The 24,230-nt window shown below is 42.2% G+C and overlaps 1 protein-coding gene across 1 annotated transcript in view; it reads right to left on the bottom strand.

Annotated features, from left to right (window-relative positions):
* Window positions 1–24,230, bottom strand: part of LOC126183426 (KN motif and ankyrin repeat domain-containing protein 3-like) — a 429,549-nt gene that overhangs the window by 202,335 nt on the left and 202,984 nt on the right. Inside the window, exon 3 of the mRNA XM_049925400.1 lies at window positions 21,858–22,033. Within this exon, the coding sequence (XP_049781357.1) occupies window positions 21,858–22,033 (176 nt within the window). The remainder of the gene's footprint in view (window positions 1–21,857; window positions 22,034–24,230) is intronic.

Genomic DNA, 24,230 nt, shown 5'->3' with positions numbered 1-24,230 from the left:
GACCTTTATACCCTTGTTTCCACCGAGCGAGGTGGCGCAGTGGTTAGCACACTGGACTCGCATTCGGGAGGACGACGGTTCAATCCCGCGTCCGGCCATCCTGATTTAGGTTTTCCGTGATTTCCCTAGATCACTTTAGGCAAATGCCGGGATGGTTCCTCCGAAAGGGCACGGCCGATTTCCTCCCCCATCCTTCCCTAATCCGAGCTTGTGCTCCGTCTCTAATGACCTCGTTGTCGACGGGACGTTAAACGCTAATCTCCTCCTCCTTGTTTCCATTAATTGTCGAGACGATAAAGACGAAATAGCAGTGAGTCAATATATACTGCAACAAGAAGCGATGATATATTCACTGTGAATATAACACTGTGCCCAGCTTCTTTTGTCTATTCACCAAAACATCACAAAACAGCAACAAAAATCTCCTTATCATAAAGAATCGCTCGACACAAGGCATCACAGCCTACAACAAAATTAAACGGTATTAAAAGATATTTTTGTGCGGCTTGACTCTTAACTATGACGACAGCAACAAGATTAGTAACTCGGAAATGGTTTCAAATATTCGATTGAATTAACAATTTAAAAAATTCTACAATATTTTATAATTTGATCCTCACAGCACTGTTGCAGATATAAAAGCAAGTGGTACGCCTATAAGTTCAATGGACTGAGTAAAAGACTTCTGTTCGCTGCTTATTGGGAGGAGGAGGAGGAGGAGATTAGTGTTTAACGTCCCGTCGACAACGAGGTCATTAGAGACGGAGCGCAAGCTCGGGTGAGGGAAGGATGGGGAAGGAAATCGGCCGTGCCTTTTCAAAGGAACCATCCCGGCATTTGCCTGAAGCGATTTAGGGAAATCACGGAAAACCTAAATCAGGATGGCCGGAGACGGGATTGAACCGTCGTCCTCCCGAATGGCGAGTCCAGTGTGCTAACCACTGCGCCACCTCGCTCGGTGTGCTTATTGGGAAATCGCTCAAACTGTCAGGTACGTCACCTAGGAATCTGTGGAGCGTCTCTGAGTATGTACAGAAGGCACACTTACCCGTCGAGTTTCCTACTACGGATACAGTAATGGCTTCACATTCGGTAGTATTTTTTGACAAATGTAGCGAATTAGAACATGAAGAAGCTCCCACAGAGCGAGATGGCGTAGTGGTTACGACCGTAGATTCGTGTTATGGAGGAGCGAGGTTCAAATCCTTGTCCAACCATCTAGCATTAGGTTGCTTAAGGCAGAGAACATGACCGATTTCCTTCCCTACCCGTCTGAAAGGAGTTCGACACTGACAGAATGTTAAACCCTAATCTTCATCCTTTAAAAATCGCTACTCGCAGTTTTTGGCTAAAATATCAGGTGATGGTACGCGTTCTTAATTGAATCGAAAACAAATTCAGTCGCTTCAAGTAAGCTATGAAGTATAGAGGGTGAGGCAACTAAGAAAGGTCACCCAAAATATGCGTAGAACAGTTAAACATACCGACGTGAGGTTTCCGCTAAGTTTTAGAGGAGCATGTGGCGATGCTTTTGAAATATGCAAATGAGTTTTATAGTTTATAGCTGCCGAATTACTATATTGCCTTTTTAATAAAAAAACTTTTCAAGACAAAACCGTCAAATATTTTGTGAATTGATTTTTCTAAAAGTAGGAAATAATCAGATTAGATAAACAATTGTTGCACCTTTTGAATTACGCTACACTATGTACAGCAAATGAGGTGCCGACTGAGAGTTTAAAATCCACTGTTTAGCTTAGAATTTTAAAGAATATTAGGAGATATTTGTCTGGTGGAACAAATTATCACTCGACACCTTATTTGCTGTACATGATATCGAGCGTCATTCAATGGCACGTCAAATGTTTCTCTAATCTATTAATTTTAGATAAATTATTTCATAAAAATTCGATCGCCTTTTTTACAAAACTAGACCTCAACCTGGTCAGTTTACAACCCAATTATCCATTTCCCACTCTGCTTTTGGCCCAGAAAATTCGGGAAAATTTTTTCCCTCTAATCACTAATCAACTTTCTTTTTATTGCTCTTATTACTTTCAAGCAGTTAAACCATTTTTTGAAAAATTAGACCCCACGCTGGTCAGCTTGATATTGCATCTGTCCGTATCGCACTCTCCGTTTGACTATGAAAATTCGAACAAAATTCCATTCTCCATTGTGTAATTTTCCCTCAAATTTGTTTCGGATCATTAATTAAGTTTTTCATAGTCACTCTGATCACTTGCAAACAGTTTTTTTTTTTCAAAATTAAGCCTTATGATGGACAGCTTCATACCCAATTTGTCCACTTTCACTCTCCGTTTGGCTACGAAAATTCAGTCAAACATATTACCTCAAACCACTAATTAAGTTTTTCTTAAGTTCCTTCATTAATTTCAAGCAATTAAATCTTTCTTTGCAAAAGTAGATCTCATGTTTGTAAATTTGAGTCCTCATTTGTCCATCTGTAACTCTTTTCTTGGCTATGAAAATTAGGACAAGATTCCATTATGTAATTTTCAGGGAGGTTTGTTTACGGTCCGCTCAAACATGTAACCAAGGATAGAACTATATACTTTTTTCTGTGGCAACGGAAAGAGCCTTCATAGAGGACTAAAACGAGATAACATGTGTGGAACTTGATCAAGCAGCAATAAAACAACCGTGCCGCTAACTACTATTCTACTGTACCAAATACAAGCAAATATGTAGATCAGGTACGGTTCGTGGGTTTATTGCTATGACTGTCATATCAAGTGCGACAAAATGATGACCTTGAGTAAGGCTTGTAATTAACTGCTCAGAATGGGTGGTACATCCGTCATGTCGATACCACTCTCATTGCATTATGTCTCGTGAGATGTCTTCAAAATCAAAATTGCGTTAGCGTATCTGTTAAGAGTTCCAGATACGTCGCTATTTAGACTCCCATCAATAAAACAAGCACATAGGCTGCGATTCATGAAAAGCCTGCATCACACGTTGACAGACCGAGGTCGTTGTTTATGCACTTCTGTAATTCGGAGCGGATTCTCAACTGAGAAGTAGTGCAGTTGCGGAGTTTGATTTGCCCATGATTTGTAAACGATGTTACATCCGTAAACAAAATATTCCACAGAAACGCCACATCAATTTGCACTTTTCGCAGACACGTTTCGGTGAACCGTAACCAATTTTGAAAGTCATTGCCACGATGCTGTTGATGGAGTGACGTACGCAAAGGATGAAAGCCGTTGTAGTACAGTATTCGCAAAACACTCCATTGGCCTGATCCCACTGGCACATTCAACCTGCCTCATAGTGATACGTGAGTTATGTTTTAGCGCTGCAAATATGTTAGTTGCATTTTTCTCATCATTCGCTGTTCTCTTTTGTGGTCGTTTTTTATTCTTCACACTTCCTATTCCTTGAATTTAATTTTATAGTTTTTCCAATGATAGACCGTCAGGGTTTGGCACGATTGGGATGTCTTTCAGCATACAGTCCCATCGCTGCTGTAGCACTTCGACCGCATTCGCCATAAACGAAAACCACATCCACTTTTTCCACTGTTATATGCTTTGAGAAAGTCTGAATAGCTTCACAAGCAAATTTTCTGATCGCTACGACAGCATATTACGAACAGATGCGTTTCAAGCCCACAGGTAAACATGCCCACCACCTGAGTCACGTGTTTACACTTGGACAGAAATTTGTTGTATCTCTTCTCCTGCTAGTGGGACAGTGATTTGAGGCGCTGTTATCTTGTTATTATTTGATGAAATTGCACACATGTTACGTCACTGGATTCCTATTCGAAGACTCTTCCCAAAACCATAGAAAAACGTTTACATTGCATTGAAGAAACGAAACTGCTGTCATAATTTAATACAGCAGCTATAAACGTTAAAAACACTTGCATGCGTCAGAAAATTCGCTATACTGTCCACTATAACTTAACTAAAACCACTCCTCCATATGTTTACTCGTTCTGGTATAATTGGGGTAGCCTGTCTTACTAGGAGACAACACGACAATCGATTTTTGTATTTTTTTCATATTTATTGTTCCTGAAGTTCAGAACTCATATATCATTCTACGAAAGCAATTGAATTCTCGATAAAATGGACTTAGAACTTTTCGGAGCGTCTTTAATTCCTCAGTCCATAGACGACGTCTTCGACAGGCCATGTGGCTTTGTGGTAGAATGATCACCTGCCACGTGAATGGCTCAGGTTCGATTCATTGCCGATGCAAATTTTTAAACAGATATTAATTGTCTGTGGACATTCCAGTAAAGCGTAAAATACATAAAGACGGAAAATAATCGGTAGTACTCGAGTTTGGTAATAGCTGGATCGGTGGTTTCGGTCTTCATTTTTTTCGGTTTCTCCATTTAGTTCGAATAAATACGCCACCTGAATATAAAGTTCATCAAATATATGTTAATCAACACATATCTAATTGTCGTTTTATGAAAAACGCACATATTCTTATTTCTAACTACATATCACACACAGAAATCCAGTTTTAATTGCAAATACACACACGGAAAATAATTGCAGCACCAAGAAGGAATTGTGCGACGAACGAAAGTTGCTAGGCATATTTCTACATCTGAAAGATGATGTCGATTCAAATTTCGCGGCAGTCGCGTAAGAGTGGCGTTAGTGGCGCCACTATGAGGATGCAAATCAGGTTTGCTTCAAATACACACTATAACGGTCGTGAGCGTCACTTACCTTCGGGATTGGACGTGGTGAGTTGATGTCTTTAAGGCAACAAAGACGCCATTATCAACACCTCACTGACTTTGAACGAGATGGTGTAATAGGGTTACGAGAAGCTGGATGATCCTTCAGCGATATATCAAAGAAACTTGGCAGCAATGTAGCCACTGTACATGATTGCAGGCTGTGGTGGTCACGAGAATGTATGGTCGCAAGAAGAGCGGGCCCTAAACGGCTCTACCGAGAGGGGAGTCCGTTGCGTTCGGCGTATGGCTCTAGCGCATCACACTGCATCTGCAGCAGCAATTTCAGCAGCAGTTGGCACCACAGTGACACAACAAACCGTTACAGATCAGTTACTTCAGGGCCAGACGTCCTGTAGTGGGCATTCTACTGCCCCAGACCACCACCATTCGCGTCTTCAGTGGTGTCAAGCGAGAGTTCATGGGAGGGCAGGTGGAAGTCTGTTGTGTTTTCTGATGAAAGCTGGTCCTACCTTGGTCACAGTGATGGCCGTGTGTTGGTTAGAGGGAGATCGGTCGGGGCCAGCAACCAACTTGTCTGCGGGGCACGCTGAACCTACACCTGGAGTTATGATCTGGGATGAGACTTCACATGACAGCAGGAGCACTCTCGCGGTTATTCCACGCACCCTGACTGCAAATTTTTACGTCAGTCTGGTGATTAGATCTGTTGTGCTGCCATTCATGATCACCATCCCAGGGGGTGTTTCTAACAGGATAACGCTCGCCCATATACCGCTGTTCTAACCCAACATACTCTACAGAGTGTTGACATGTTGTCTTTGCCTGCTCGATCACCAGATCTGTCTCCAGTAGAGAACATATGGGGAATAGTCCGACGACAACTACAGCGTCATCCACACCCTGTAATGACTGACCAAGTGCAAGAGGCATGGAACTCCATTCCATAAAGTGACATCCGGCATCTGTACAACACAATGCGTGCGCGTTTGCATTCAACATTCTGGCAGTTGTACCTGTTATTATTAATGTAGTAGCATTTCACATTGGCAATGGCTTGGTGCACGCCTACATTAACCAGTGATCTTGCAATGTTAATCACTTAATTATATTGCCTAGATAAATGTGCTCCCGAAATTTAATTACTCTACATTAATTATTTTTCGCTGTAGCGATTTTTTTCGTCAGTGTATAATTTCTTGATCACTGATCTTTTATAAAAAAATCGTTCATAAAGATTGTGTAAATTAAAGGTGCGTTAGAAATTAAATTCTGTTTCGTCTTCACAAAAATGCTCGTAGAACATGCACTATTTTTTTAAAAATCGGCTGGAATCGAACCCATGCCGCCACATGCCAGGCAATCATTCTACCACAGAACAAAGCGCGCCGTCGAAAAATCGATCTTGTTATAATATATTAAAGACGCACAGAAACCTCCAACGCCGATTTTCTCAAGAATTTCTGAGAGTTGGAACAACCTGCTTCGGCCGACTGATATTTGAGTTCTGAACTTCGCATATAATAAATATAAAAAAATACAAAAATTCGATTGCCTTATGGTCCCCTTGTTAGCTGATTCACCCTGCATAATGCATAGTCCTTCTCTCATTCGGTATGTGTCATTCATATGTGATGCATTTGTGCTCTGTTCACGATAAGGACATCTTCCAATCAGACTGTCGAGCGAGATGTCATAATGAATTGCACGCTCCACTCATAATCTAGTCAGGAAAATTCAAACCTCCGTCCGGTCACATTGATTAGGGACTCCGTGGTTTCCCTAAATAACGTATGGTGAATACAGGGATGCTCTACCTTAACCATCTGAGTCCCAATAATTTAAAAAAAATTAATTTTAAAATTTTTCACAAAATCATCATAGTACAGTAAACAATCAATTATTTTAAGGAGGTGGTTTCATTTGGGAATATAGTTTTAAAATTTTTCACAAAACCGACCTTCATTATCTTAGTAAGCAATGAATACAGGAAAAAATTGGCAAAATGTGAACAGTCAATTGCTTATGGATGTGGTGTCATTTTGGAACCACTGGGTCTTGCAGTTTTCAAGCACCCATCATTTCATGAAATATGTGTGAAAGCAGTTTTTTCCTGGACACAGTCTCACATCTCGAAACTCCCGAGAACCCATATGCCTAAAACAAACTGTAGTCCTAAATAACAAGCAGAAACGACCATAAAATTTAAAAAAATATATAAAAAGTACATTCTGCTCCAGAGGTTTCATTTCGAAAAGCAGTAGTAGAAACTCAAATTTACGTAACAATAACTCTAGATACATTTACTTGCATTGTAAATCTCCCCGGTATGATCACTATGAAAAAAAAAACGTATGTCAGAATCTCCCACAATCACGTAGCACAATCTCCGCGCCGACTTTCTGCTTTGAACGCTGTGGCTGCTACAATCCAATACATTGGTAGCAGTATCTCAGTGTACCACTAGATGGCTCTGTTTTGCAGTAGCATCGCTGATGACATGAAAAATACACTGGTGCTTCAAAATAATAATAATAATAATAATAATAATAATAATAATAATAATAAAATGGTGGTTTCAGACATAATCCACTAGTACTATCTGGTAGTCGAGCTCGTCAGACATTTTAATAACGTCGAGTTGACAGAAAGTTACACCTTCATTCTGTGTTTCCGAAGACATCTAGGACTAGCAAACATAACAGACTTGGGCTTCTACTCTATTCTCGATTTATTTTATTCTGTTCTCTGATTTCCTGTTAAAGCTGGCCGTCTCTGCAAAACGTTGCCGCGAATCTTGAGTCCATCTACATCCTACGACTTGTGTTTTGCTAGCAGCTTTCTGTTACGAATTTTCGACTAAATAAGATCACACAAAGTATTTCGAATAGATGTTTTGAATGCTATTATTCATTTGACAAAGGCTGCGGTGGTAATTATGCATTTCATCTACGGTTATCTCGCGAAAAGTACATGGATTATTCAGTCTTGGCTCAACAGTACAGTGGCTATGCTTTGTCAACTCAAAAAGAGTACGGCGAATTCTCCGTTATGCTGTTCTTGGAAATTTGTCCAATGTCTCCTGGAGACCAGGGAGCGAAATAAAAGGGAGAGTGAAGATTAGGGCAGAAACTCGGACTGAACAAAGATACGTAACAAAATCGGCTGTGTTCTTTTCAAAGACAGCAGCCAGGCAATCACCTTAATCGATTTTGGGAAACCACGCCAAATATAAACAGGGATGGCTGCACAGTGATTACGAACTCAGTAGAGCGACGAGACAAGTCACTATCATGCTACCTTACAGGACTCCGACGCTAGATTGTAGTAGAGCTGTACATAACAGTGGAAAATCCGAGTGGCAATCTTTCTTCAGGCCTGTGCAGGTCGCGCACAAGACATCGCTAAAGTACACTATAAACAATTTTCCGCAATTGTACCGCTACCACAGAGCTGGACAACAATTACATCTTCAATGTATATATCTGAGATGTATACATATCTGTAAGAGTAAGACAGCTCCTTAACGGTTGTTTCAATGCGGATGCACTAATATCGTCCGAACTTCAACAAGAATCAGTAATTTGCGAGTAGGGGGTCAATGGAAGAGGGACGCTGCATTGCAGCGTGTGATATGCTGAGACTTTCGGTCGGAAGGAAAGAGTGTCTGTATGGCCGAAATGGCTAAGGCAAATGTTTTAGTGGATTCGCACATCCGACTTCGGGTCTTGATTCGGCAAAAATTTTCAGCTTTCGTCATTGCATTACTACAATGCCCTGTGCGACTGGAAGTCACGAGTTTTGCACTCTTTCTTCCCCTGTCCTCTGTTTCATATAAATTTCATCTTCACTTAAAACAAACAAAAAATTCAGCAGAGCCTCTCCCGAAAGCCCACTCCAGCAATGTATTCAAGGTACATACGGACTGGTGCCAAAACGTAGGCCGTAGCCAGCACATTCTGTCGCCTCTCAATCTCACTGTTGACTGAAGTGCGACTCGAAGCCTGTGACTGGCACAGCACGTAGATAAACACATTAAGAGCACAAACCTTGCACTGTCTTCACCGGCTGAGCTCTCTATCCCCGCCCCCCAACGCCCAGGGTCAGATAAGCGAGATGCCATGCTGCCGTCTAGCCCTCCAGCCAAGCCTTTATGAGATACTTCGGTACATATTATTCCAATTCAATGAGTAATGATGGCTTTGATCACATTCTTGTGTAATTCTTTTGAAAATTTATTTTTTCTCAAAGGCCTAATATACAATACGTATTTAAAAAATAGATATCACAGAGCACCTACCACACACAATTTTGAGCTGCAGAGCAATATTCTACCACTTTATCTGAAAACTCAATAACAGTTAGCTAAATTGTATATGCTAACCCACAGATGCGTAATACAGACATCATCCATTCCAGTACCTTAACATGGCGTTGGTATACCATTTACACCGAATACATCATTATTTCTATGTGACAGAATCCCTTTATAGGTTTCCTGAGGTATATGACTTACAATGTTTACGAAATTCACATCCTGTTACGGTTTGCCAATTGCAGTATTTTGCCCTCATTCCTACAGAATGATCGTCGATGAATGCACCAACCAGCAACTGATATCAAAATTAAGGCAAATGACTGTCCCTTCAGTTGCCTGTTAGTATCCTGTGTGTCATTCCTAAAAGTCAATGAATTTCTCTTTACTGTTATAGTGTGTGTTAGAAATTTCTGTTTTGCAAGTTATAGTCGGAGTCGACGCAAATACCGTTCATCATGTCTTTCATGCAACACCAAGTGTTGGCGGAAAGCATTGTTTAGTTTTCCATTACGAAAAATTACTTTTACATGCCCTTTCGATAGTGCAAGCCCAGATTAGTCTAGTGTGACATTAGAGTTATCGATGTGTATTAACAACGGCACTATAGCACGAAGAATAATTAGTAATCCATCAGACTCGATAGTATAGAGAACAGGTGTTCGAGTAAACTGTGCGATTATTCTTCTAACGCCACTATCGTACTGTGAGGTTATATTAAAGTGCAGCTTCTCACAGAGGTCCAGCGTGGGCTATAATCACACAACGGAACAAAAAGAAAAGGAAAAAAAATCTGCAGCGAAAGATTACGGAATCTATTTAGATACATATGATGATGAAGTACTTAGAATATAAATTATTTTGTTTGAATAGACGCTGGTTCTCATGATAAACCTTTCTATAAGAAATATATGTTTTTTACCAATCTACCCTCAGTAACATGTCTTTTTCGCAGTAACGTAACTGTACTCAATATGTCCTGTGACTCAATATGGCCTAGTGCCATTGTTTGGTAACAATGACAAGAATCTGACAGATGGGCACCTCATGCGTTTTTGGCAAATCACATTAACTATCTCTGCTTCTCACAGAGAGCGGCTGAATACCAGCCATTTCACAGCTGCCATTTAGTCGTTATTATTTTGTGCAGATAAGCTTCTTGCGTTACTTATTCGTTACAGTTTTTCTACAAATGTGATATTGTGTCAGTTACTTCATGCAACTGTCAGATCTGAGAGCTTTTGTCACAGAAAGTATGAGTTCTTCACAGACGCCTTGGGTTAATAAACCTCACCATTTTTACTACATATGTGGCAAATATTGTCAAGAAAAGCAACGATGGAATATAAATGATTTTGTAAAACAAAGCTATCGGGCAAATTTTGAAAAACAACTTGGACACCGTGACCGGTGACTTCAATGTAAATAACTTTGTAGTATTCCTTTGGGGTTTTCAAAGTGTGCGTTGAGCTGGCTTCGTTGTTTTCATAATTCTTTGGTATACTTCGATTCCGAGGAAGCGAAGGATCATCAGCTTATGAAGGTTTTTCTTTTAAACACAATTAACAAAAGTCGTCAAAACTATCACGGCTCCCATTCAATATACAAATCAAGCCCTCATATATTTTTTCCAGATCAGCTACACTTAGATGAGGGCATTGAATTTTTTCTTTGACATCCTCTACTGGGTTCATTGCATGACAATAAAGACGCAAAAAGAAATAAGTCTTGAATTGTAACATTGACTCAAGGTAACCTGCTCATTTGTAACCTGCCTCTGTTTTGTACTCTGCAGAAAATGTTTCAAAAAAACTCTAGAAGTTCTTCAAAATTTTTCAATATTCTCAAGGGCAAAGGGATCGTAGACCAGCTTGGTCGTTGGCGCTCTCACAGCGTATGCTTCTGAAAAGTCCCATCCTTTTGTTGGGTTTCCTTACGGTGTTTATTAAGTAATTGGCTAAAGCCATAATATCCCTCGTAGACGTAAGATGGCGGAGACTGTCTACAACTGCCAAGTCTAAACTGTTACTAGTGCAATGCACATAACGTGGTTTTGGTTGTATATCCAAAACTAACTTTTTTAGTCCTTTGAACTTACCTCTCATACTCGAGGCACTATCATAGCACTGTCCTCTTAAATTATCCATTGACAAATCAAGACGAGCAAAAACGTCTTTTAAAATACTAAACAGAGTTTGTGGTTCAGTGCTGGGGGTCTCGTATAAGCCAATAAAGTATTCGTTGATGATTAAGGAATCATCGATAGTACGAATACAAAATGACACTTGTTCGTGAATCGAAGAATCACATGTTTCGTCAACCATAGTAGAAAAATGTTCAGTCTTCTTGATTGAAGCCAATACCTTTCTCATCACAGACTTTCCTAGTAGATCGACGGCCGCGGTAACCGTGCGGTTCTGGCGCTGCAGTCCGGAACCGCGGGACTGCTACGGTCGCAGGTTCGAATCCTGCCTCGGGCATGGGTGTGTGTGATGTCCTTAGGTTAGTTAGGTTTAAGGAGTTCTAAGTTCTAGGGGACTTATGACCTAAGATGTTGAGTCCCATAGTGCTCAGAGCCATTTTTTTCCTAGTAGATCAATGATCCCAGTTTGAATATCGTGAGACATCCACTTTGTGGTGTGCGTACTGTAAGACCTTCGGTACACACACCATCAGATTATCTGACTAGTCGCTCTAACGAAGTAGGCGAGTGTCAGCAATATGTCTCGTGGTCTTATTGTGGCGTGTTTATCTTCTGCCGTTAGGTCAGGCGATAGAAATGCCACTCGCACGCTTAGAGTAGCAGATTGACGGTGACCAACTTTAAACAAAGCTTGATTAATTTTCACACACATTTATTAAAATAATAAAAAGCATAGAAATTACTTAACTTGATTCTGGATGCTGTTTACAATTGACAATCTGAAGTTCCTTTGGTCTTGGTACGTTAATCTTATTCTCACATATCTCTGATACTTGACAAAGTGTCTATTCATTTATCTTCATGGCTATGTACAGGAATATGATACTCTTACTAGGCGCAGACTGAAACTTGACTATAGACTGATGCAGACTAATGCAGCTTGGTGCAGACTGATGCAGACTCATGAAGACTCACTAATCGGAGGTCTGTACACTCGTTCAGGTATCATTGCGCGTGTGTGATCCACGAGGAGAAAAGGTTCTACGTTAGCAGCAATCTCATTGGTTGCGTTACACATTAATACGCGGATCGGCGGAAGCAGAATTTGGTCCGTCTCTAAGACAGCGCCATCTCGTAGAGCGGAGACGGACGAGCGCTGCGTCTGCGCTGTTGTGCTTAGCGGGGCGCGCTCTAGTGGGAAAGTTAAGTACGCGCTGACTACGCAGAACTATGTACACAACACACTCTTACCCCGAACGCCCTAACCAATGGCCGGCCTGTGTGGCCGAGCGGTTCTAGGCGCTACAGTCTGGAACCGCGCGACCGCTATGGTCGCAGGTTCTAATCCTGCCTTGGGCATGGATGTCTGTGATGTCCTTAGGTTAGTTAGGTTTAAGTAGTTCTAAGTTCTAGGGGACTGATGACCTCAGATGTTAAGTCCCATAGTGCTCAGAGCCATTTGAACGCTAACCAATCTTTAAACTCAGGTATGTCATTCTTTCGGAGTTCCAACAATTGAAAAAATTGGAGTTTACATCTTCGTGCCCTCTAATTGCTAGTCCTTGTCGGCATAGAAATTGCACACTTCCGTTAGTGATAGAATTTAGTTTCAGAACACCTTCTTTATGCGTAAACGTATTTTCATGAAGACAGAGTTTTTCCAAAGTCTTTTTCCAGTCAGAAAACCCTACGAAAGTAAATGCATCTTCTTTTTTTTGAAGAAAATTGTAATAGATTTTTAGCATGTGCCTCTTTGCAAGTTTTGCTTTATATTCTAGCCATATGTATTTGATCGACCAAGACTTCTGAAATGATCTTTCTTTACGGGATTGTCCAGGTTTCGGCTGTGAACGGTTCTCGCCTGAAGACGACGAAGCAATTGACGACACAATAATTGTTGGAGGTTGACTTGCAGTATCACCAACTTCCAAGCCCGCCTTTTTGGTAATGATTGCAAACTTAATTCACAATACACTAAAAGACTAAAGTAAACGAATAAAATATAGTCATATAAAATAGTCCACTAGACAATAAAGTCGGAAAGGTCTTGATAAAAGTACTGTGTAGGAAATAAAATGATGTTTTTAACCCTATAGAAAACTGCCTATGTTGGCAAACGGTGTCATTGTCAGTAAATAATATTTTTTTACAAAATTGTTGTTTTCGTCAAAAACGTTCTTACATGTTTCCAACACACAGCACATTTAATGCAAGCAGCAATATGTCAGTATGGAAGGAATATCCTTCTGGAACAAATTTTACTCAGTCAAGCATCTCGAAGGCTCTCACAGTCGTATGCTTTTCTGATGCTGTTTTCAGGATAACAACTTTGTCAGTTTTAAGGTGATTTCATGAAACTTTAATATTAACTGCATTCTCTGCAGCAGTTACTGCATCTTTGTTCTGAGAGTTTAATCTACAAACAAATATTTGGAAAACCACATAGTATGTTCAGCCCATAGACTGTGCATTTCTTCACAACCTTTCAACCCTCCATCGCAGTGGAATCACACAGTTTGATCTCAGTTATCGGTGTAAAAAGAATCCAGCTTCCTTTAGCTTGTCAAGACGTTGCTTAATAGCTTATGACCAACCATCGAAGGACGCCAGCCTCACATTGTATGTTCTATATTTATTGTCAGCTAACTACATCTCTTTCACATCATTCGTTGAACTACACAATGGTGCTGATTCAGGACATTAATGCAGATGCATTTCCATTCTACAAGTGTCATACAAAAAACAAATAGAGGCGTAATACTTGACTCAACACAGACACACTATCACAGGTACGCCTCCCTAACAATCCCACACATCTAATACGTTAGGGAGAGACTTGCTTGCGAAGCTTCTTATATATTCTAAAGAACCAAGATGGTGACACTTTGTCATGTGAGCTTTATTTGCTTGTAGATGCAATCCAACTGTAAACATCTAACTTATTTGCACTATTTTGTCGTCACGATGGCCTCCATGGTCCCGGGTAGGTCCGGGACAGGGTTCAGACATGGATCCTCCCACATTACGTCTGAGTTACGGTTCGGAGGTTGGTCCACCCGCGCTACATGTGGGGCGGTGCTTGAAGGTGGATACATCAACATTAGGTTCAGGATAGCGTCTGGGGGTGGATCCACCTGTGTTACGTCCGGAAAAGTGTTCGGAGGTGGATACACCAAAGTTAGGTCCTAGGTAGGGTCACGGGCCTCTCCACGGTAAACTGACACACACATACACACACACACACACACACACACACACACACACACACACACACACACACACACACACATACAAAACAGCGCAACTGGGCTATGTGCTAACAACTGGATAACGTGTACAAGCAACTGTAGAATGCACGACCAGAAGTGACGTAATGATCACGTGACTGGAAGTGTCGGTGTCTTGGATCTTTCACGTGTGTAAGAAGCTTCGAAAGCAAATCTCTCTCTAACATAATCGATCTCTGGGGTGTTGGGGAGGTGCACCTGTGAAAACGGGTCTGTGATGAGTCAAATGCTACGTCTCAAACTGTTTTTGTAAGATACTTTTAACCTGAACAGAACCCAAATACGCCTGCATTCATCTCCTGAATGTGTACCATTGTGCACTTCAGCGCATGATGTATAAGACATTTAGTTAGTTCACCCTAAATGTACAAAATACGATACAAAGCTGGCATCCTTCGATGGGTGGTCGTTAGCTATTATGCAACGTCTTGACAAACTAAATGAAGCTGGATTCTTTTACACTGGTAACCGAGATCAAACTGTGTGTTTTTATCGTGATGGAGGGGCGAAAGTTTGGAAAAAAATTATAACCTGTGGTTAGAACATACTGTGTTGTTTTTCTAATATTAGTCTACGATTCTTGTTATCGGTACATATTGTAACTTAAACTGTGAGAATAAGGACGCAATAATTACTGCATAGCATGCTGCTAATATTAAACTTACATCAAATCATCTTAAAGCTGGCAATGCTGTTATTATGAAAGCAGCATCAGAAAATCATGCGACTAAGAAAGCTTTAGACAATGCTCGACTGACTAAAATCTGTTCCATGAGAAAATTGGAGCACTATTCTTCCATGCCGACATAATGATGCTTGCGTTAAATGTGCAACTCCCCTTTCTTCGTGTGCTGCATGTTGTAAACCTGCTTCAGTTACAGTAACAGTATTTTTCACAGAAATATTAGTTTTTGCAAGAAATAAGATAATTTTGTTATATATACATTTTATACATTGTTAATATACACCGATGGAAAAAAATCGCAACAACAAGGAGTTGTGCGGCATAAACGAAAGTTGGTAGGTGTATTTCTACATCTGAAAGATGATATCTACTCAAATTTCGCGTCAGTCGCATAAGAGTGGCACTAATAGCGCCACTATGAAGATGCAAATCGGGTTTGCTTTAAATACACGCTGTAACGATCGTGAGCGTTAGTTGCCTTTGAGATTGGACTTGGTGGCTGATGTTAGTCACGAATGTCTTTAAGACGACAAAGACATAATTATCAGCACCTCACTGATTTTGAACGATGTCGTGTAATAGGGCTCAGAGAAACTGGATGTTCCTTCAGGCCGCGCGTAATTAGCCGAGTGGTCTCAGGCGCTGCAGTCATGGACTGCGCGGCTGGTCCTGGCGGAGGTTCGAGTCCTCCCTCGGGCATGGGTGTGTATGTTTGTCCTTAGGATAATTTAGGTTAAGTAGTGTGTAAGCTTAGGGACTGCTGACCTTAGCAGTTAAGACCCATAAGATTTCACACACATTTGAATTTGAACATTTTTGTTCCTTCAGTGATATTGCGGAAAGACTTGGCAGGACTGTAGCCGCTATACATGACTGCTGGCAACGGTGGTCACAAGAATGTACGGCTGCAAGAAGACTAGGTTTCGGACAGCCACGTGACACTACCGAACGGAAAGACCATGTTCGGCGCATGGCTCTGGTGTATCCTATTGCACCTGCCGCAGCAATGTGACCACCAGTTGGCACCAAAGTGACACAACGAACTGTTACAAACCGGTTACTTCAAGGACAGCTCCGTGCCAGACGCCCTGTAGCTTGTGTTCTACGGACCCCAACCCACCGCCAATTTCGACTTCAGTATCAAGCGAGAGCCAATGGGAGAGCAGGGTGGAGATCTGTTATATTTTCTGATGAAAGCTGATTCTGCCTCGGTACTAGTGACAGCCGTGTGTTGGTTAGGAGGAGGCTAGTTAAGGGCCCGCAACCAACCTGTCTGCGTGCTAGACACACTGGGCCTACACCTGGAGTTACGGTCTGGGGTGCGATTTCGTATAACAGCAGGAGCACTCTCGTGGTTATGCCACACACATTGTCTGTAAATTCTTAAGTCAGTCTGCTGATTCGACCTGTTGTGCTGCCATTCATGATAATCATTCCAGGGTGCGTTTTCTAACAGGATAACGCTCGCCCACATACCGCTGTTGTAATCCAACATGCTCTACAGAGTGTCGAAATATTGCTTGGCCTACTCGATCACCAGATCTGTCCCAGGCGAGCACATGTGGGACATCACAGGACGAGAACTCCAGCGTAATCCACAAGCAGCATTAACCGTCCTTGTACTTACTGGCCAAGTGCAACAGACATGGAACTCCGTCCAACAAACTGACGTCTGGCGTTGTTGATGTAGCAGCATTTCATATTTGCAACTGGTTATCTCGTATTCGCATTAACCTGTTATCTTATAATGTTGATCACGTAAGTACGTTACCTAGACAAATGCGTTCCCGAAATTTCATTACTCTTCATTAATTATCTTTTGGTGTTGCGTTTTATTGCATCAGTGTACATTGCGTACCCCTCCATAGCTGAGTGGTCGGTCAGCGGGGCTGACTGACATGCGGGGACCTGGATTCGATTGCCGGTACTGTCACGGCTTTTTTCTTGGTGGGAGGAGATTTGTGGTGTGAGGCCAACTGAGGAGCTACTCGAAGGATTAGTAGCGATGCCGGGACCAAAAATCCCAACATCGACAGGGAGAGCAATGTGCTGACCACATGCTCCTCTACATCGTATCCGATGACGCCATTGGCAGTGAATGATTGGATGGTAGGTCGGGCCTGATAGGCTCACTCGAGCTACAACACGAAACCTTACCTTCTTTCAATGTACACTCTGGACAATTAAGCACTATCGTCAAAATGGAGCCATTCCATTTTCCTCCACCAACTCTTAATGTGATGGCTATGACTAAACCATGATCTTAACGCATATGTCATGTTGTACTGCCATATGCCGTCATTAGAGAGTATCTCTCACTGGCCTTCAATTACAAGTTTTATTTCGTCATTTTGTACGTGTCCTCTGATAACTCGTGTGTGGTTTTACGTGGTTGGCCAAGCATTTTGTCCCGTCCAGTAATAACTATCTCGTATTCAGGCATTTTTTCCACCTATTTCAGTGGTTTTTTACCCCGTTAAATTGTGTGTGTTTCATTATTACTGCATTTGTGGGTCTTTTATCAACGTATACGTATTTGAGTCTGTAATCTACTCTTCTTTAAGTAGAATTCATCCTTAATTTATCATAACGCCTTACCTAATCCACTGGGATTGTCAAGACAAGTTAGAATGTTACTTGTAGTAGGGGATGAATTCGGTGCATTAAGCATGGTCAAAGCAGTGAGTATGGTAGTGGGTGCTCGTTCCCAAACCATAAAACTGGTAACGCTATTTCACCTTTTCACATGTTGGGTATTGACCTGTTGTATCTAGACGACATAAAAATTAGTTCGATACCGACTTGAACCCCATACATTCATGGGACATAATCATTCCTTACCTCGTGCTTGCACAACGACATAAACCAGTAATGCCGTTCACCATGCAGCATCCTTCACTCACAGCTTTCGACAGGCCAGAACTAGCTGTTGCAGCCAAGGAACCTCAGTTGCGTCTGAACCACCACAGAGTGGGGTACTTTAGACATTGCGTCCTGCGCTGCGAAACGGGGAGTCTATGGACAGTCCAGCAGATGCTGACGACGTCACCTACCTGCTCGAAATAGTGGAGGGTATCTGCATCTTTCACTAACTCCATTACAGCGAAAAACCAATCACATCGGTTACCGAAAGGGCTAAACTTATCACCAGCAGTCACCGTTCCCAGAAGTTACCAGTCTTTGCAATTGCTGCAGAAACAACAGCCTAGGTGAATCAGCAGCGTATCGGCACTGCCCAGCTTACACAATCTGCACTGATTTAATTCCTTCGTAGGGAAACGCATTTGGTGTCTCTATCACTAAAGAAGGGTTTGGGTCGCTCATCCCTAGCAGAGCTCTGCAGGCGCGTCTCAAATCCGCGTGGTATTCGCTGGGCTCCTTGCGTGAGAGAAAGTGTGAATAAACTTCGCATAGTGCGACGGAAGTAGCCGATGATCGACATTGCCTCATCTAGTGACGCAGTCTACTGCGTGGTTTGCGTAGGTCGCGAAGATGCAGTGTGTGCAGTCTCGATGTGCTTTCTTTACGCCTAGCACTGTGTTGTGATGTAGCAAACCAATATGTTTCCTCAGCCGCGTGGAATGGGCCACACGCCTGTTGAGTTGCATTCGACGACTGCTCGCCATGAGAGACCGGACCACACTGATAGTATGTGATAGGGAACAACTGCCAGTCATGTGACTTTGCCCCACGCAGACACAGTGCACTAGCCCCTAGGTGGGGCGTCTATCATCAGGTAGTACTATCTCTGATACGCAGCTATGTACGACGTCAACCAAGTGTGCTGAAGCAATCCGTCATCAATTTTCTATTGCATGTTACTGACTGTTTATATGCTAATTTTACTTCACAGCTTTTTCTCATGCAGACTGGTTCTTCGCTCAGATCTGTCATTGACTATATAATAACAGATCAGGAATTCAGGAAGGCTGTGAGGGACACACGTGTATTCAGGGGATTCTTTGATGACGCTGATCACTATTTAATCTGCAGTGAAATTGGTATTGTGAGGCCGAAAGTGCAGGAGGTCAGGTCCATATGTAGGAGGATAAGAGTGGAAAAACTTCAGGATAAGGAAATCAGGCACAAGTACATAACAGTGATCTCAGAAAGGTACCAGTTAGTTGAATGTAGTCAATTACAGTCATTGGAAAAGGAATGGACAAGGTACAGGGACACAGTACAAGAAGTGGCTAAAGAATGTCTTGGAACAGTAGTGTGTAAAGGTAGAATGAAGCAAACAGCTTGGTGGAATGACACAGTCAAGGCAGCCTGTAAAAGGAAAAAGAAGGCGTATCAAAAATGGCTACATACTAGAACTCAGGTAGACAGAGAAAGTTATGTTGAAGAAAGAAACAAAGCCAAACAGATAATTGCAGCATCCAAGAAGAAATCTTGGGAAGACTTTGGAAATAGGTTGGAGACTTTGGGTCAAGCTGCTGGAAAACCATTCTGGAGTGTAATTAACAGTCTTCGAAAGGGAGGTAAGAAGGAAATGACAAGTATTTTGGAGAGGTCAGGAAAACTGCTGGTGAATCCTGTTGATGCCTTGGGCAGATGGAGGGAATATTTTGAAGAGTTGGTCAATGTAGGTGAAAATACGATCAGTAATGTTTCAGATTTCGATGTAAAATGGGATAGGAATGATGATGGAAATAGGATCACATTTGAGGAAGTGGAGAAAATGGTCAATAGAGTGCAGTGCAATAAAGCGGCTGGGGTGGATGAAATTAAGTAGGAACTTATCAAATACAGTGGAATGTCAGGTCTTAAATGGCTACACAGGATAATTGAAATGGCGTGGGAGTCGGGACAGCTTCCATCAGACTGGACGAAAGCAGTAATCACACCAATCTTTAAACATGGAAACAGAAAATATTGTAACAACTACAGAGGTATCTCTTTAATCAGCGTTGTGGGTAAAATCTTCTCAGGTATTGTTGAAAGGAAAGTGCGAGTATTAGTTGAGGACCAATTGGATGAAAATCAGTGTAGGTTTAGGCCTCTTAGAGGTTGTCAGGACCAGATCTTTAGCTTACGGCAAATAATGGAGAAGTGTTACGAGTGGAACAGGGAATTGTATATATGCTTTATAGATCTAGAAAAGGCATATGACCGAGTTCCTAGGAGGAAGTTATGGACTGTTCTACGAGATTATGGAATAGGAGGCAAACATTTGCAAGCAATTAAAGGTCTTTACATGGATAGTCAGGCAGCAGTTAGAGTTGACGGTAAATTGAGTTCATGGTTCAGAGTAGTTTCAGGGGTAAGACAAAGCTGCAACCTGTCTCCACTGTTGTTCATATTATTTATGGAACATATGTTGAAAACAATAGACTGGCTGGGTGAGATTAAGATATGTGAACACAAAATAAAGTCTCGCATATGCGGATGACTTAGTTGTGTGGCAGATTCGATTGAAAGTTTGCAAAGTAATATTTCAGAGCTAGATCAGAAATGTAAGGACTATGGTATGAAAATTAGCATCTCCCAAACGAAAGTAATGTCAGTGAGAAAAAGAGATAAACGGATTGAGTGCCAAATAGGAGGAACAAAGTTAGAACAGGTGGACGGTTTCAAGTGCTTAGGATGCATATTCTCACAGGATGGCAACATAGTGAAAGAACTGGAAGCGAGGTGTAGCAAAGCTAAGGCAGTGAGCGCTCAGCTACTATCTACTCTCTTCTGGAAGAAGGAAGTCAGTACCAAGACTAAGTTATCTGTGCACCGTTCAATATTTCGACCAAGTTTGTTGTATGGGAGCGAAAGCTGGATGGATTCAGGTTACCTTATCAATAAGGTTGAGGTTACGGATATGAAAGTCGCTAGGATGATTGCAGTGCTAATAGATGGGAACAATGGCAGGAGGGTGTCCACAATGAGGAAATCAAAGAAAAACTGGGATGAACTCTATAGATGTAGCAGTCAGGGCGAAAAGGCTTAGATGGTGGGGTCATGTTACACGCATGGGAGAAGCAAGGTTACCCAAGAGACTCATGGGTTCAGCAGTAGGAGGAATCGGGGTAGACCAAGGAGAAGGTACCTGGATTCGGTTAAGAATGATTTTGAAGTAATAGGCTTAACAGCAGAAGAGGCACCAATGTTAGCACTGAATAGGGGATCATGGACGAATTTTATAAGGGGGGCTATGCTCCAGACTGAACGCTGAAAGGCATAATCAGTCTTAAATGATGATGATGATGATGAGTGGTTTTTCGGACAGTTCGTGTGGCGCGTTGGTAATCTGTTGATGATTCTTATTGTTTTCTAGATTTGTTTATGATTTCGCGTATTGTTTTATTCACTGTAACTTACGCTGTTCAATAAATTCTGTCGACACAGCAGTTCAACTCCTCTAATGGGATATGTGAATGTTGTGATGTACATGCATCTGTTAAATTGAATGAATTTGATGACTACTTGTAAAGGCTGGTGTTGAGTTTTTGTTGATGGCGAAGGGAGCTAGTGCAACTCACTCAATTTCTTTCCTAGAGCCCCGTGGTGACCCCCAAGCTCAACGTCCCCATCTCAGGTGTTGACCACCACTGACAGTTCCAAATGTCCTCATTTCGTGAGACAATGGAGAGAAGTTCGGAGATTCAATCCCGACAATGGAGCACAAATTAGTAACTATGAACTGTAAACTCTTACTTCTCTTTCTGGTCAGATCGCAGTTTTCCCGCGACTGCGGTAGCAACGTGGATTAGTGTGGTAGGTGTAAGCAGGCTGTGTACCTGGGGCTCGAGTCCGAGCAGCACCTCCAGGGAGTGCCGGTGTCGGCGGCGCGGCCGGCGGGGCCGCGAGGTGCCGCCGCGGCGCATCGCCTCGCAGTAGCGCACGAAGTCCAGGTCGATGTGGTAGCCGTACGGGCAGCAGTCGCACTTCCGGTACCGGCTGCGGCCCCGGGACTCTGCAACACACCACACGCGCTTATAAACACGAGCGGTAGTCAAAACTACCAACACTCAACGAAGTCAAGCCTTCTTCCACCACAATTTTAAGATTGTTGGCCGATATTATAGTCTCTTTTAAACTCCTACTACCCTGCCCTGTCCCTTCTTTTTCCCTTTTCTTCCCTTATTTTCACTTGATTTTCAGTTATATTTGTTATACTGTGGGTGAGATGATTACCCGCCAGGGCAGCAGAGAGCGCTAACGTGCTAGTTCCTGGATTCGGGTAGGCGCGCCGGCCCCGGATCGAATCCGCCCGGCGGATTAACGACGACGGCCGGTGTGCCGGCCAGCCTGGATGTGATTTTTAGGCGGTTTTTCACATCCTCCTAGGTGAATACCGGGCTGGTCCCCACGTCCCGCCTCAGTTACACGACCCGCAGACATTTGAAACACTATTTCACGATTTACACAGACGGCTGGAGTACACTGCTTCCGTCCCGGGCGGTATGGGGTGGCAGGAGGAAGGGCATCCGGCCTCCCCTTAAAATTAACGATGCCAATTCCGTACTTGACCCTGCGCACAATGCGGGACAAAGGCAGTAGCAAAAGCAAAGCAAAAAGCACTGTAGGTGAGATGATTGTCATTATAAAGTTCGATAGCGTACTCTCAGGTATTATTATTATCATATTAGACACAGACTAAATAAAAGCCCACTCAGCTGAGAAAACTAAGAAAAAGTATTAGGAGCAATACAGCTCATAGCCAAAACCAGTGGATATACACCCGTATGGTACGCATACTCAATAACGAAATCACAGCACACTTAAGAAAAATGAAAACAAGCACAGGACATAAGGACTACAAAACTTCACAGCCAATACATACAAACACACAGAAGAAAAACATTTATGAATAAAAAAATCGTATATATTAACATTCTCAAATCAACACACAAGAAAGCAAATATACTGAAGAAACAGGGGTCACACATAGCTTACAGAACAAGAAACACACTTCTGTCAGATATACGCACACAAATAGAAAAACCAAAGAAATACCACGGACTCGGTACACAGGGTGGTCAGAAACAGTCTGAAAAGCTTGTAAGGTTGTTGTTGGGTAGGCTGTACTGAGAAATCATTGTTACGAAAAAAATTCGATACGTTGCGCCGTTTCCGAGTTAATTAGATTTGAAATTGGCCGATAAGGCCGCTTCAGGCGGTCCGCCAGAGACGGTTTCCCCAAACGTGTTTCTCGTTTGGTTTCCTAAAACCGAACAAGAAAGCGATAAAAAAAGGACATAGGACGGTATAAAGGATCGACCCCAAGCCAAAGGTTCAGCAGTTTCGTGCGCTATTATCAACGCTTAGAGAGCAACTGACACTAATTCTATCGGCGGGCCACTTGAATTTGCGCGCTCAGTGGTCTGATTGGCTAACTTCAATGGTAGTTAACTCGGAAACGGCGCAACGTATCGAATTTTTTTTCTCAGTACAACCTGCCCTAAGACACCCTGACAAGTTTTTCAGACTGCTTCTGATCACCCAGTATACTAGTTAGAGGAGAAGATCGTGAAGCAGCGTACCTGGGTATGACAAGCAGAAATTTGAAAACTAGGTACAAAGAACACATAAGAATCAGGCAGTAAAAAACAGCCATTCTGCCTTTGCTGAACACCTATAAAGCATGGACAAGAACCACAGATGAACAATCGGAACAGAAAACTCTTTATATTACAAGAAAATTTTCACACGCAAAGAGCTCTTGCAATGAACAAAAAAGTACTAAATTAATATGAGTAACGACTCACTGGCCGGCTGTGGTGGCCGAGCGGTTCTAGGCGCTTCAGTCTGGAACCGCGCGACCGCTACGGTCGCAGGTTCGAATCCTGCCTCGGGCATGGATGTCTGTGATGTCCTTAGGTTGGTTAGGTTTAAGTAGTTCTAAGTTCTAGGCGATTATGACCTCAGCTGTTAAGTCCCATAGTGTTCAGAGCCATTTTTGAACGACTCACTGATCATATTAGCTACAAAACGTGAGATGTAGAACGTAACAAGATTAAATATTAACTTGTTCAATCTCCGAGCCACTGACACTCCAATAAAATAAAATTGCGATTCCCTCCATCCAATTTCCGTCCTTTTGCTCACAGCATACCTGACCACAGCCAATAACACACACATCCACATAACAAAGAAATGAATAACAGCAT

Source organism: Schistocerca cancellata, chromosome 4 (assembly GCF_023864275.1).
Source record: "Schistocerca cancellata isolate TAMUIC-IGC-003103 chromosome 4, iqSchCanc2.1, whole genome shotgun sequence".
Lineage (NCBI taxonomy): Eukaryota > Metazoa > Arthropoda > Insecta > Orthoptera > Acrididae > Schistocerca > Schistocerca cancellata.
Note: the sequence above shows the minus strand (reverse complement) of the source record. Positions and strands in the feature narration are given on the sequence as shown.